The 14,670-nt window shown below is 39.9% G+C and overlaps 1 protein-coding gene across 6 annotated transcripts; it reads left to right on the top strand.

The window, feature by feature from the left end:
* The first annotated feature begins 1,937 nt into the window (after positions 1-1,937).
* cdk10 (cyclin dependent kinase 10) lies at positions 1,938-13,984 on the top strand. Of its 6 annotated transcripts, XR_016490461.1 has the most exons (16): positions 2,073-2,171; positions 3,161-3,395; positions 3,866-4,001; positions 9,405-9,477; positions 9,683-9,754; positions 9,919-10,021; positions 10,503-10,584; positions 10,713-10,780; positions 11,028-11,080; positions 11,410-11,479; positions 11,573-11,632; positions 11,963-12,086; positions 12,415-12,467; positions 13,004-13,143; positions 13,321-13,373; positions 13,462-13,984. XR_016490461.1 is itself a non-coding variant. In XM_090215063.1 (15 exons), exons 3-15 carry the CDS (start codon positions 3,912-3,914, stop codon positions 13,554-13,556), a joined length of 1,083 nt encoding a protein of 360 aa, XP_090071189.1. In that variant the 5' UTR covers positions 1,938-2,171; positions 3,161-3,395; positions 3,866-3,911; the 3' UTR covers positions 13,557-13,984. The 6 variants fall into 6 exon arrangements, 3 of the variants coding, with proteins under 3 accessions (XP_090071189.1, XP_090071192.1, XP_021450806.1); XM_090215063.1 differs by lacking the exon at positions 12,415-12,467 and having other exon boundaries at positions 1,938-2,171; XR_016490462.1 differs by lacking the exon at positions 3,161-3,395.
* The last annotated feature ends 686 nt before the right edge of the window (positions 13,985-14,670 follow it).

Here is a 14,670-nt window from a genome sequence, read left to right as displayed (position 1 = left end):
ATAAGAATATGTACATATAAATATATGGATGGGCCATGACCGCCCGGCATAGACGAGATGCAATAGATGGTAGAAAATACAGTATATAATATCTGGGATGAGTAATGCAAGATATGTAAACATCATTATTAAAGTGGCATTAGTAAAGGGACTAGTGATCCATTTGTTAGTGGCCAATTATTTCAAGTCTGTATGTAGGTAGCAGCCTCACTGTGTTAGTGAAGGCTGTTTAACAGTCTTATGGCCTTGAGATATAAGTTTTTTTTCAGTCTCTCAGTCCCAGCTTTGATGCACCTGTACTGACCTCGCCTTTTGGATGGTAGCGGGGTGAACAGGCAGTTGCTTGGGTTGTTGTTGTCCTTGATGATCTTTTTGGCCTTCCTGTGACATCGGGTGCTGTAGGTGTCCTGGAGGGCAGGCAGTTTGCCCCCGACGATGCGTTGTGCAGACCGCACCACTCTCTGGAGAGCCCTGCGGTTGTGGGATACTGTATTTTCACTGCACTCACCTGATTTTCTCTTCTTTTTAAATGTTTTTTTTTTACATTTTTATTAACAACAAATCAATACAGGAAGTACATGAGGGAACACAAGTATATATAAATCATATACAAAGGACAATTGGTCTAGGGGGTACAATATCACATTACACAAGGACCTTAAGGGACATACATACACTTATAATTCTAACAGCTTTTTTGTTAGTAGAGTATTTAATTGTCTTAAAATATAGTTCAATTTATTTTTGTAAGTAAATTTACATTTGTGAATATGAAATTTGGCCAAAAGAATAATGAAATTAATTACATAAAATTGTTTCAGCTTATTTCTATATCTCTCCACAATAGAGTAAAAATCTTCATAAATGTGTTCAATTATAAATCTACTGATGTCTTGCCACAGTTTCCTTACATGAATACAATGCCAAAAAAGATCCAACACAGTTTCTGGGTGGTCATTACAAAAGGTACAATTTGAGTTTATGTTTTCCTTAAACTTCTTCATATAGTGGTTGACAGGAAAATATGTATGGACAATTTTAACGGAAACTTCCAAAGTTTTTTCCAACAGATATTATCAATAAATCCGTTCCAATAAGGCATGACATAAGGTATAGATAGATACAACATTCTGCTGAAACATGGTTCGTATCGCTCTGTTGTTGAATGGAACAACATAAACAAATCCCTGATCTTCTCTTGTCTTTTAACGGCGCGTGCCTGGCTGAGGCTCCCCGAATCCATCCAATCACGGCTCTAATGATGTTGACTAATGACGTGGCGTATGTCGGCTGGGATACGCCCCTATCTAAAAACTGACGAGGCTTTGGCTAACCTCGATTGAGGGAAAAAAAGACGCGCAAAGGGTACTCTGCTTGTTCAGAACAGGTCACGTGAGAGAGGCTTTTCTGTTGCTGAAGTTTAATGGAAGAGGCCATTATTGTTAGTCACATGACATGATGCTTACTTTAACCCTTTGTCCTCCACTTTCCAAAATACACGATCAACCTTCCCAAATCATAAACATAAATTATTATTTAAAGGTATGCTCTGAGAAGGCTCATAGAAGACAGGCTATGTACACACTGCCCACAAAATGAGGTGGAAACTGAGCTGCACTTCCTAACCTCCTGCCAAGTGTATTACCATATTGGAGCCACATATTTACCTCAGATTACACACAAAGAATAAGAACACAAATCCAATTTTGATAAACTCCCATATCTATTGGTTGAAATACCACAGTGTGCAATCACAACATTGTCAATTATTTCCCCTTTTGTACTTTAACTATTTGCACATCATTACAACACTGTATGAACTTTGACATGTCTTTATTCTTTTGTGAGTGTAATGTTTACTGTAAATGTTTTATTGTTTATTTCACTTTTGTTTACGATCTGTTTCACTTGCTTTGGCAGTGTAGACATATATTGCCAATGAAGCCCCTTGAATTGAAATTGAGACAGAGAGAGAGAGAGAGAGAGAGAGAGAGAGAGAGAGAGAGAGAGAGAGAGAGAGAGAGAGAGAGAGAGAGAGAGAGAGGGAGGTGTCCTGTCTGAGTAATGCTCCAGGCATTGACAGACACACCAATAGACAAAGCATGGATACTTGCAGGTTGTGTTGACCAAATGTCAGATGGGGTCTGCAGTGAGCCAGCAAGCAAATGAGGGTAAGCAACCAGGCTTAAGCTCTTTATGGTAGTTATTTGTCTTGATTATTGCAAATTGCACAATCATTAATTAATTATGTCTATGATAAATCTGTATTAAAATAATTACATACATTGAGAGAGAACAAATATTTTGAACATCATTGTTTACTGTCAGTGGCCAATAAACAGATTATAAAGTACTCTTGGGAGCAGATAGCCTACCAGTGTGAACATATGTTCAGTGTTTTCAATGCAAACCCATCCACCTTAAGTGTACACATCTTCTTTTTGATTCACTATTTTCTTGTAAGCTTTCAGAAAGACTTTTGAGTCAGAAAGCTTATGAGCACTATGAAAATATTATACAAAGTTACAGTTTAGACTACCTTTTTGGTTGTTGCTAGGGGACAAAGACATTACTATTCTATTGGTTTTCCTTAAGTTGAAAACAAAAGCATAAATCCCTGCACATTTTATTTTTTTTGGTAATGCTCAAGTAAAAAAATAACTGTAGTATTTCAGGTTTACAAATATTTCAACAGTTAAAATGACTAATACATGAATGAGTAGATAGCAGCTGTTGTTACGAGGTTAATCTTTATTGTTCCTTGAATGATGCTCCCTCTAACACTCTTAAGAAATTAGCACAATCCAATTTAAAGGTGCTTGCATTACACTGATCGATCCTCAAGAACAAAACAGAGTGACACTATTGAGGCACGATATTCCATTGGTATTATTATAACAACCCTAATCACCCTTACTCATATCTACAAATGAAGACAACTCACTCAGATTCCTCACGATTGTGAAACCGTTGAGTGATACTTGAATTGGCTACATATGATACAGGAAATGCTGAAAGTAGAAGTATTTTAGATTGAATTGCTACATTAAAGGCTGCCACATGTTGGTTATTTCACTTTCTGAAGAATATAACTTATAAATGCCTTAATTAGCTTTGAGAAACTAAATGATATGACAATGTTCACTTCTTCATCTTCTAGTTATAGAGCCAAGTAAGCCAACCCCCTCTCCAGCAGAGATTTTGGTTGGTGAAACTTCCTCCCCCTCTTCATTCATACCCCCTGCCATAATTGTCACTGCCCCATCCAAAGAGGACCTCTATGCTCAGCCACCCACCAAAACTATAGAGGAGGCAAACAAGGAGCCACGACCTAGAAGGCAACCAATCTGTGTTGGTAGAGCCATCACTAACAAGGCATAACGATTTTGGAAAAAGTAAGGTCACATAAATACTACAGGCCTGCCATCCCCTTGAGCCATTGATTCCCTATTGATCTGTGCTATATGAGTGCTAGATGTACCAATTGCAGTAATCCATTATAAGTGGTATTAGATATGTACAGATTTGAGGAACAAAGTCATTTCTGGTGCTTTTTGGATGCATTACATATTTGTTGTAATTTTTCCCCCGGCCTCAGAAAAAGTGGGGATATTATTGTACTATTTCGTTTATATGAGGAATGATTCAAGTGGATATCGTCATATGGCTGGGGGGAAAGCAATTTCTAAATAGATGTAAATAAACAAAGTAATTTAAGCGGATCTCACCATCTTGAACCCCGGGAAAGCTTGTAGTCGTCCATTTAATAGACAAAGCACCGAGTGTGTGGTTTCCTGCCAATCATACTGTTTTGAATGTTTCTGGACGTATATTCGCGTACTGGTCGCATTTTCTGTCATCACAGTACAGCAAAGGGCGAATGAACCATCATCTTGGGCGTCCAAATAACAATGGAGAACGCTGCAGATACTGACCCGGACCCCATAAAGCTGAAGTCGATCAAGAACAACAGAACGTTCACAGTACCGCAAAAACACAGGGTAAGCAACATGCATACAGTAGCTACTAGCTAGTGGGCATTTTATTGTTATGTGGGCCACGTATTCTTTAATAAATTACCGGCACCCTGATGGTCAGCAAGGATACATCAAATGACGCCACTTCATTTAGTCGGAATGTATTTAAGACGATTTTATAAGCTGGACACAAGTACGTTGATACGATTGCAAGTCGGGTGCTTTGTCAGTTTAATTTGGAACGTCACTCTCGCAAACCCTGACACGCAGTGACGTTACCGGCCCAAAGGTTTTGTTTTGATGTCCATTCACACCGTCAATGGAATGTCCTGTACTTAGAACTATGTGACCTTAGACAAAGCTGCCTGGGATATCCCTATAAATCCCAGCCAGGTTAATTTGGGCTGTATCAAACGGCACAGTGCTGAGAAAGTGATATGGGGCAATTCCAAGTTAACAGTGACGCTGAGACTCACCTTTTAACTTTAAAATGAATGCCAAGCTAATGCCATTGTTAGTAAAGTTTAACAAACAATACACCTATATGCAGAAGTGAACATTTAACTCAAATACATTTACTTGAGAAACAGTGCAGATCCACATTTTGTAACATAATGACAGTAAAATCTCCTTCAGTTGTTTATGTGACCACGTTTTCCAAAAACTCTTAACTATCTCATTCGAATAAAGATTCAAATATGTCTGCAGAAAGAATGGGATGTCTGCTATGATATGACACCTCGAGTTTGAAAAACTGTATTTTGGTTATTGAACTACTGTAAGTGAAGTGGATCAAAACCCCTTAACATAATTTTTGTTCTTAACTGGCTTGCCTGGTTAAATAAAGGTTAAATAAAACCAATTTACTACAGAAGGCAAATCATTTCTACAAAACCTTATATAAATGTTGATATTAGTTGGCATTTACTTCAACATGATTGTGTTGTGATTTATTTCTAATACCTTTTATATTTCTAAGACTTTGTCTCGTAGATTAACACCCCTTTTCCATCTGTGTGGCCAGATCTTTTGGGGGGAGATGTATATTGGTTGAGATATATATATATAAGTGTACATACACTTAGGTTGGAGTCATTTAAACTTGTTTTTCAACCACTCCACAAATTTCTTGTTAACAAACTATAGTTTTGGCAAGTCGGTTAGGACATCTACTTTGTGCATGACACAAGTAATTTTTCCAACAATTGTTTACACAGACAGATTATTTCACTTAAGATTCATTGTATCACAATTCCAGTGGGTCAACAGTTTACTGTGACTGTGCCTTTAAACAGCTTGGAAAAATATAAATGATGTCATGGCTTTAGAAGATTCTGTTAGGCTAATTGACATCATTTGAGTCAATTTGAGGTGTACCTGTGGATATATTTCAAGGCCTACCTTCAAACTCAGTGCCTCTCTGCTTGACATCATGGGAAAATCAAAAGAAATCAGCCAAGATGTCAGAAAACTAATTGTAGACCTCCACAAGTCTGGTTCATCCTTGGGAGCAATTTCCAAACGCCTGAAGGTACCACGTTCATCTGTACAAACAATAGTACGCAAGTATAAACACCACGGGACCACGCAGCCGTCATACCGCTCAGGAAGGAGACGCGTTCTGTCTCCTAGAGATGAACGTATTTGGTACAAAAAGTGCAAATCAATCCCAGAACAACAGCAAAGGGCCTTGTGAAGATGCTGGAGGAAATGTATCTATATACTCTCTACTATTATTCTGACATTTCACATTCTTAAAATAAAGTGTTGATCCTAACTGACCTAAAACAGGGAATTTTTACTTGGATTAAATGTCAGGCATTGTGAGAAACTGAGTTTAAATGTATTTGGTTAAGGTGTTCAGTGGGGGAAAAAAGTATTTAGTCAGCCACCAATTGTGCAAGTTCTCCCACTTAAAAAGATGAGAGGCCTGTAATTTTCATTATAGGTACACTTCAACTATGACAGACAAAATGAGAAAACAAAATCCAGAAAATCACATTGAAGGATTTTTAATGAATTTATTTGCAAATTATGTTGGAAAATAAGTATTTGGTCACCTACAAACAAGCAAGATTTCTGGCTCTCACAGACCTGTAACTTCTTCTTTAAGAGGCTCCTCTGTCCTCCACACGTTACCTGTATTAATGGCACCTGTTTGAACTTGTTATCAGTATAAAAGACACCTGTCCACAACCTCAAACAGTCACACTCCAAACTCCGCTATGGCCAAGACCAACGAGCTGTCAAAGGACACCAGAAACAAAAGTGTAGACCTGCACCAGGCTGGGAAGACTGAATCTTCAATAGGTAAGCAGCTTGGTTTGAAGAAATCAACTGTGGGAGCAATTATTAGGAAATGGAAGACATACAAGACCACTGATAATCTCCCTCGATCTGGGGCTCCACGCAAGATCTCACCCCGTGGGGTCAAAATGATCACAAGAACGGTGAGCAAAAATCCCAGAACCACACGGGGGGACCTAGTGAATGACCTGCAGAGAGCTGGGACCAAAGTAACAAAGCCTACCATCAGTAACGCACTACGCCGCCATGGACTCAAATCCTGCAGTGCCAGACGTGTCCCCCTGCTTAAGCCAGTACATGTCCAGGCCCGTCTGAAGTTTGTTAGAGAGCATTTGGGGGATCAAGAAGAAGATTGGGAGAATGTCAGATGAAACCAAAATATAACTTTTTGGTAAAAACTCAACTCGTCATGTTTGGAGGACAAAGAATGCTGAGTTGCATCCAAAGAACACCATACCTACTATGAAGCATGGGGGTGGAAACATCATGCTTTTGGGCTGTTTTTCTGCAAAGGGACCAGGACGACTGATCCGTGTAAAGGAAAGAATGAATGGGGCCATGAATCGTGAGATTTTGAGTGAAAACCTCCTTCCATCAGCAAGGGCATTGAAGATGAAACGTGGCTGGGTCTTGACAATGATCCCAAACACACCGCCCGGGCAACGAAGGAGTGGCTTTGTAAGAAGAATTTCAAGGTCCTGGAGTGGCCTAGCCAGTCTCCAGATCTCAACCCCATAGAAAATCTTTGGAGGGAGTTGAAAGTCCGTGTTGCTCAGCAACAGCCCCAAAACATCACTGCTCTAGAGGAGATCTGCATGGAGGAATGGGCCAAAATACCAGCAACAGTGTGTGAAACCTTGTGAAGACTTACAGAAAAGGTTTGACCTCTGTCATTGCCAACAAAGGGTATAGAACAAAGTATTGAGAAACTTTTGTTATTGACCAAATACTTATTTTCCACCATAATTTGCAAATAAATTCATTAAAAATCCTACAATGTGATTTTCTGGATTTTTTTTCTCATTTTGTCTGTCATAGTTGAAGTGTACCTATGATGAAAATTACAGGCCTCTCATCTTTTTAAGTGGGAGAACTTGCACAATTGGTGGCTGACTAAATACTTTTTTTTCCCCACTATGTATGTATGTATGTATGTATGTATGTATGTATGTATGTATGTATGTATGTATGTACACTGCTCAAAAAAATAAAGGGAACACTTAAACAACACAATGTAACTCCAAGTCAATCACACTTCTGTGTTATCAAACTGTCCACTTCGGAAGCAACACTGATTGACAAATTTCACATGCTGTTGTGCAAATGGAATAGACAACAGGTGGAAATTATAGGCAATTAGCAAGACACCCCCAATAAAGGAGTAGTTCTGCAGGTGATAACCACAGACCACTTCTCAGTTCCTATGCTTCCTGCCTGATGTTTTGGTCACTTTTGAATGCTGGCGGTGCTTTCACTCTAGTGGTAGCATGAGACGGAGTCTACAACACACACAAGTGGCTCAGGTAGTGCAGCTCATCCAGGATGGAACATCAATGTGAGCTGTGGCAAGAAGGTTTGCTGTGTCTGTCAGCGTAGTGTCCAGAGCATGGAGGCGCTACCAGGAGACAGGCCAGTACATCAGGAGACGTGGAGGAGGCCGTAGAGGGCAACAACCCTGCAGCAGGACCGCTACCTCCGCCTTTGTGCAAGGAGGGGCAGGAGGAGCACTGCCAGAGCCCTGCAAAATGACCTCCAGCAGGCCACAAATGTGCATGTGTCTGCTCAAACGGTCAGGAACGGACTCCATGAGGGTGGTATGAGGGCCCGACGTCCACAGGTGGGGGTTGTGCTTACAGCCCAACACTGTGCAGGACGTTTGGCATTTGCCAGAGAACACCAAGATTGGCAAATTCGCCACTGGCGCCCTGTGCTCTTCACAGATGAAAGCAGGTTCACACTGAGTACATGTGACAGACGTGACAGTCTGGAGAACGTTCTGCTGCCTGCAACATCCTCCAGCATGACCGGTTTGGCGGTGGGTCAGTCATGGTTTGGGGTGGCATTTCTTTGGGGGGCCGCACAGCCCTCCATGTGCTCACCAGAGGTAGCCTGACTGCCATTAGGTACCGAGATGAGATCCTCAGACACCTTGTGAGACCATATGCTGGTGTGGTTGGCCCTGGGTTCCTCCTAATGCAAGACAATGCTAGACCTCATGTGGCTGGAGTGTGTCAGCAGTTCCTGCAAGAGGAAGGCATTGATGCTATGGACTGGCCCGCCCGTTCCCCAGACCTGAATCCAATTGAGCACATCTGGGACATCATGTCTCGCTCCATCCACCAACGCCACTTTGCACCACAGACTGTCCAGGAGTTGGCAGATGCTTTAGTCCAGGTCTGGGAGGAGATCCCTCAGGAGACCATCCGCCACCGCATCAGGAGCATGCCCAGGCGTTGTAGGGAAGTCATACAGGCACGTGGAGGCCACACACACTACTGAGCCTCATTTTGACTTGTTTTAAGGACATTACATTAAAGTTGGATCAGCCTGTAGTGTGGTTTTCCACTTTCATTTTGAGTGTGACTCCCAATCCAGACCTCCATGGGTTGATAAATTTGATTTCCATTGATAATTTATGTGTGATTTTGTTGTCAGCACATTCAACTATGTAAAGAAAAAAGTATTTAATAAGAATATTTCATTCATTCAGATCTAGGATGTGTTATTTTAGTGTTCCCTTTATTTTTTTGAGCAGTGTGTATATATATATATGTATGTGTGTGTGTGTGTGTATTTATGCATGTGTATATGCATAATATATGAATGTTAAAGAAGAAAAACACATCTATGCCTAAAATATTAACTTTCAGTTTTCATTTGACACCAAATTTGATATGCTCCTCCTATAAACTGCACATGTTGGTGCTCATGGGTCCTTTACAAGGAAATTACCTCTGTTGAGTTGCCAAAATGATAAAGCTTTATAGCAAAACTTTAAAAGCTACATTGTCACACCTTTCCCCACATTTATGTATAAAGAAATGTTGCAATGTCATTAGCAATAATTGCAAAGGAATTGATCCATTATTGAAAAAGCATGCATTTCCTCTCTTCTGTCAGTTTGGGAACTGTAGGAGTGTGAAAGAATTTGAGAAACTGAACCGAATCGGCGAGGGAACATATGGAATTGTGTGTAAGTTAACCTTGATCTGTTAACACAGGATTGGCGGCTGTTCTTAGAAAGAGATTATTAGATGGTGTAATTCACAGTACTGTCCAGAGCAACACAGATTAGGCCTACGCATAGGCCTTATTTAATTACCGGTAAGAACACTTCATACTGTACAACTGTCCAAGTGCCTGTAAGCCTAGGTTAAAACACTGTATCCCATTCACAGACAGAGCTCGAGACACCAGGTCGGATGATATTGTAGCACTGAAGAAGGTCCGGATGGACAAGGAAAAGGATGGTAGGCTTACAGCTGGGTTCTCAGCCACTTGCCTTGCTTCAGTTGCTTTTAGCAAAGTATACAATAGTTTTCAGACATTTCCATCATATTATTAGGTTATCTCTGTTATTTATGGCCTTTGTTATGTTCTGTGTTTGTTTGACTTGGTGTTGTTCTACACACAGGGATCCCTATCAGTAGTCTGAGAGAGATTACCCTGTTGCTCAAACTCAGACACCCCAACATAGTGGAGTTAAAGGAGGTGGTGGTGGGAAGTCACCTGGAGAGGTGACAGCGTATACTCCTCACAGTACACTCCTCACAGTACACTCCTCACAGTACACTCCTCACAGTACACTCCTCACAGTACACTCCTCACAGTACACTCCTCACAGTATACTCCTCACAGTACACTCCTCACAGTACACTCCTCACAGTACACTCCTCACAGTACACTCCTCACAGTACACACACACATTCCCTCTAATTATACTGGAACCCTTATTCAATATGCAATGATAACATCTTCAGAAATGATTAAGCCTAGACCTACTCTTTCTTAACAGATAAAAACATTTGTTCACTTACTTTTATTTAATGCTTGTGTAACAGTTTACACTTTTACATTAAGTTGTCATTTCTACAGTAACTCAACTTTGTTGTTCCATAGTATTTTAGTTTGGGTGTATTCAGTATTTACCTGTCCCATCTTGGTTGACTGTATTCAGTAGCCTACTCATCAGTAATTGACCTGTGTGTCTCTGCTCAGTCTCTTCCTAGTTATGAGTTACTGTGAGCAGGACCTGGCCAGTCTGCTGGAAAACATGCCAACACCGTTCTCAGAGGCACAGGTACAACAGTGAGAAGTATTATGTATTAATGTCCTCTTGTCTTGTTTTTCTACTGTCTTGACATTACACAACATTGATTATTTTAGAGAACTGTGTGTTGAAATGTCTCACTTTCTTTTCTCCTTCAGGTGAAGTGTATAGCTCTGCAGCTGCTGAGAGGTCTGGATTATCTTCACCTCAACTTTATTCTGCACAGGTCAGAGACGTTCACTGTCAGGCTCCATATCTCAGACTTGTGCTGTTATTTAGGATGGAATCTCCAGGATGGAATATCCAGTCTGTTGTGGGATATATTTATTTGATTGTAATAATGGATCTGAATTCTGTAATGAATTTGTAATGTGTACTCTTGAGTGCAATTTTTCAATGCTTAGACGGTTGTGGTCTTTTAGTTTGCTGTGATTCGTATGGTTACTTTATTAAATGTCATGACTATGTGGCAGGGATCTGAAGGTGTCCAATCTGCTGATGACAGACAAAGGCTGTGTAAAGATTGGTGAGTCATCACCATACAACCGCTGTGCTCCTGGATTACGTCTGTATGCATGTACTGTACTACGCATGTCCTTTCCCTGAACAACAATACCTCAATGATTTTAAATTTGTACTGTTGTAAACAAAATGCTTTAATTGTACTGTTTTCACTTCTGATAGTGAATGTTTTACATACTGTAACATGCATAACAATTAGCAATGTGCAGAACAATTATTTTGACATAGTTTATAACCAGTTTACAGCATTATTCAACAGCTGTCGGTTATTGTGTGTGTAAAAACATGCTTCTGTCGATGGTTGATTGTGCTAATGTTTCCCTCTCTGTCCAGCTGACTTTGGCTTGGCTCGTTGCTACGGTATCCCCCTACAGCCTATGACGCCCCGGGTGGTGACATTGTGGTGAGTCAGTCCTTTAACCTCAACTTTCTCCTCAGGCACTGATCCCTAACCCTCCCTGAGCCTCATCAGCTCCTGTTATTTCTCTCGCTCCAGGTATAGAGCCCCAGAGCTCCTCCTAGGGACCAAGACTCAGACCACAGCCTTAGACATGTGGTAATTTGTTTTAAGTCTCTACTTGGTCCATACACAAAAGATACATGGGTCACAGATCCTTTTAAACGTATTTAGAGTTGTGTCACTATCACAGAGCTCCCTCTTCCAAACAAGTTTTAACATATAGAGTTGTCTACTTTCAGTTAGTGAACTTTACTCTGTTCCAAATGGGATCCTGTCTGTTCTAAATATGATCCAATCCTCTGTTCTAGCAGAGAATCTCCCATCCCATCTGTACATCAACCCTCCAGAGAGTATTTTCATGGCACAGTCACCAATGTTTATTACCATACCATTTGTATGAACATACTGTATCTCGTATTTATCCAGGGCGGTGGGCTGCATCCTGGCTGAGCTGCTTGCACATAAACCTCTGCTGCCAGGGGGTTCTGAGATCCAACAAGTGGACCTCATAGTGCAACTGTTAGGTACCCCTAATGAAAACATCTGGCCGGTAATGAAGGTCTCCTAGTGCTGAGCGATAAACCAAAATGTTGTTTCTTTGTTGTATTTTTATAGACTAATTGACCTACATGCGTTCAATTTGAATTCCATTTAATTCAGGGGTTTTCTGTGAGCTCAATGCGCACATTGCGCTGCAGTTTCTCTAGAGATAAATCAGATCATGCCCAAACTGTGTGACGTAGTAGGGAGTTGTAGTTTCCAACAGGCCAATATTCTACATAGTTTAGTGCAGAAAACTTGATAATTAACTACAATGACCATAATCCATTACATGGCTACTTGTCCGGTCTGTTTCTTTTATGCCTGCTACATAAAAGACAGAAGAATGCACGATCAAGAAGGGATACATAGAGAGCAGTTGCTTCGCGAGGTATTGCCTTATTTACTTTGAAGAACTACTAAAATAGTGATTTTGTCAGACAGCATAGGCAACAGATCTATAGAGATGAGATGATGACTTGGAATGAAATAAGTCATCAAATAAAACAAATGTAATATACACAACAACTGAAATATTTGATTAAAGTAATGTTTATAATGATGGTTAATAAGTGATAAGCAGTGGTGAGCAGTCACTACCATGATAATGTTTTTATTCATTGTTTTATTCTGTGTTGTTATAGCATTCAACCCGTATAATGCATAGGGAATTTAATGTCTAAAAAACATTTTCAAATTGAAATTTGTTGTTTTATAATCTAACCAAAACCGACCCCAAATCAAACCAATCACTCAGTACTACTTTCTCCTAAACAATCGCAGAATTTAGGATTTTACCATTCCATAAGTTTAATTTGAGTCACTTCAATGTTGATTAATTTTACAATATGCAACAACCAATGATAGTTTCTCCTCAAAAAAGGATATTGTTGGTTAACCCCCGTCTGTTGTGTTAAAATTTTGAAGGGCTTCACTCGTCTTCCCCTAGTTGGACAGTACAGTTTGAGGAAACAACCATACAACAATTTGAAGAATAAGTTCACCTGGTTGTCTGATGCAGGGCTGCGTTTACTCAACCTTCTCTTCATGTACAATCCTCTACGCAGGTAACTACCAAAGAACAAACCTGCTCAGCATTATAAATACATACATCATACATGAAGAGACCTGTATACAGTTCTACACATTGCGTCATTCACATATTTACACAGAAACCTTCCATTAACACATGTGCAGTATACTTCCTTTCACTCCTCCATGGCTCACAAGTGTTTCTCTCTTAGGGCCACAGCTAAGGACTGCTTGGAGAGTTCCTACTTTAAGGAGAAACCTTTGCGTAAGTGTGGCCTCAGGATTATATGACAGAAATGATTGGATCAGTGTTTGTGAAATTAAAGAAGTGATTAAGGTCTCTCTCTTTTTAGCTTGTGAGGCTGACCTGATGCCAACCTTCCCTCATCATCGCAATAAAAGGGCAGCCCCAGCTGTAGAGAGCCAATCAAAACGCAATAAAGTGTAACTTCATTAACATCCTTGATCGCAGTTTAAATAAATGAATGAATATCTTAATGTTTACTACTACACAGATTATGCACCTGGTTGTAAAAATGTGTTGTCATAGAATGCATGTACCTGGCAGTAATTATCCAAATCAATGGGGTGATGGTAAGCTTTCAAGTATTCCACAGTTCAGTCCTCAGTTACTGCATGCAAAATCCTATTTCTTTCACTGTGTCTGATGAATATCCAAAAGTATGTGATTAACATGCATAAGTTCAATTTAATTCACCAATGTTGCTTTTTTTTAAAATGGATGTTGGTTAACCTTTGGCAGGTTCACGTAACCAATAGGATTTGGTTTGCTGTATGTACATAGACATTTTTTATCCCATGAAATTCAATGAATATTGTAGCTTTAGTTTTTAATAAACTGCTTTTTCAAATGAATGTGCGTGGAAAGTTTAGTTACATCAATTGGAAAGGCAGCACATGTATCTGTTTAAATTACCTGATTCAAAACTTGTGGACAAAAATATGGGTAGAAATGAATAAAGGTTGTAGTCTTTATTAGCCAGTGATCTGCTATATACAGTCAAGGTCAGAAGTTTACATACACTCAGAAAAACAAGTTTTTCAACCACTCTACAAATTTCTTATTAACTACAGTTTTGGCAAGTCGGTAAGGACATTTACTTTGTGCATGACACAAGTAATTTTTCCAACAATTGTTTACAGATAATTTCACTATCACAATTCCAGTGGGTCAAGTTTACTGTGACTGCCTTTAAACAGCTTGGAAAATTATAAAATTATGTCATGGCTATAGATTCTGATAGGCTAATTGACATGAGTCAATGAGAGGTGTACCTGTGGATGTATTTCAAGGCCTACCTTCAAACTCAGTGCCTCTTTGCTTGACATCATGGGAAAATTAAAAGAAATCAGCCAAGACCTCAGAAAACAAATTGTAGACCTCCACAAGTCTGGTTCATCCTTGGGAGCAATTTCCAAACGCCTGAAGGTACCACGTTCATCTGTACAAACAATAGTACGCAAGTATAAACACCATGGGCCCACGCAGCCATCATACCGCTCACGAAGGAGATGCGTTCTGTCTCCTAGAGATGAATGTA

Source organism: Oncorhynchus mykiss, chromosome 1 (assembly GCF_057628025.1).
Source record: "Oncorhynchus mykiss isolate SJ-2025 chromosome 1, ASM5762802v1, whole genome shotgun sequence".
In the NCBI taxonomy this organism is placed as follows: domain Eukaryota; kingdom Metazoa; phylum Chordata; class Actinopteri; order Salmoniformes; family Salmonidae; genus Oncorhynchus; species Oncorhynchus mykiss.
Note: the sequence above shows the minus strand (reverse complement) of the source record. Positions and strands in the feature narration are given on the sequence as shown.

Excerpts from the sequence above, each read along its gene's own strand:
- cdk10 (XM_090215063.1), top strand. The coding sequence starts at position 3,912 with ATGGAGAACGCTGCAGATACTGACCCGGACCCCATAAAGCTGAAGTCG. Across the intron at positions 9,478-9,682 it reads GGGAACATATGGAATTGTGT|ACAGAGCTCGAGACACCAGG; the intron begins GTAAGTTAACCT and ends TCCCATTCACAG. Across the intron at positions 10,585-10,712 it reads CACCGTTCTCAGAGGCACAG|GTGAAGTGTATAGCTCTGCA; the intron begins GTACAACAGTGA and ends TTTCTCCTTCAG.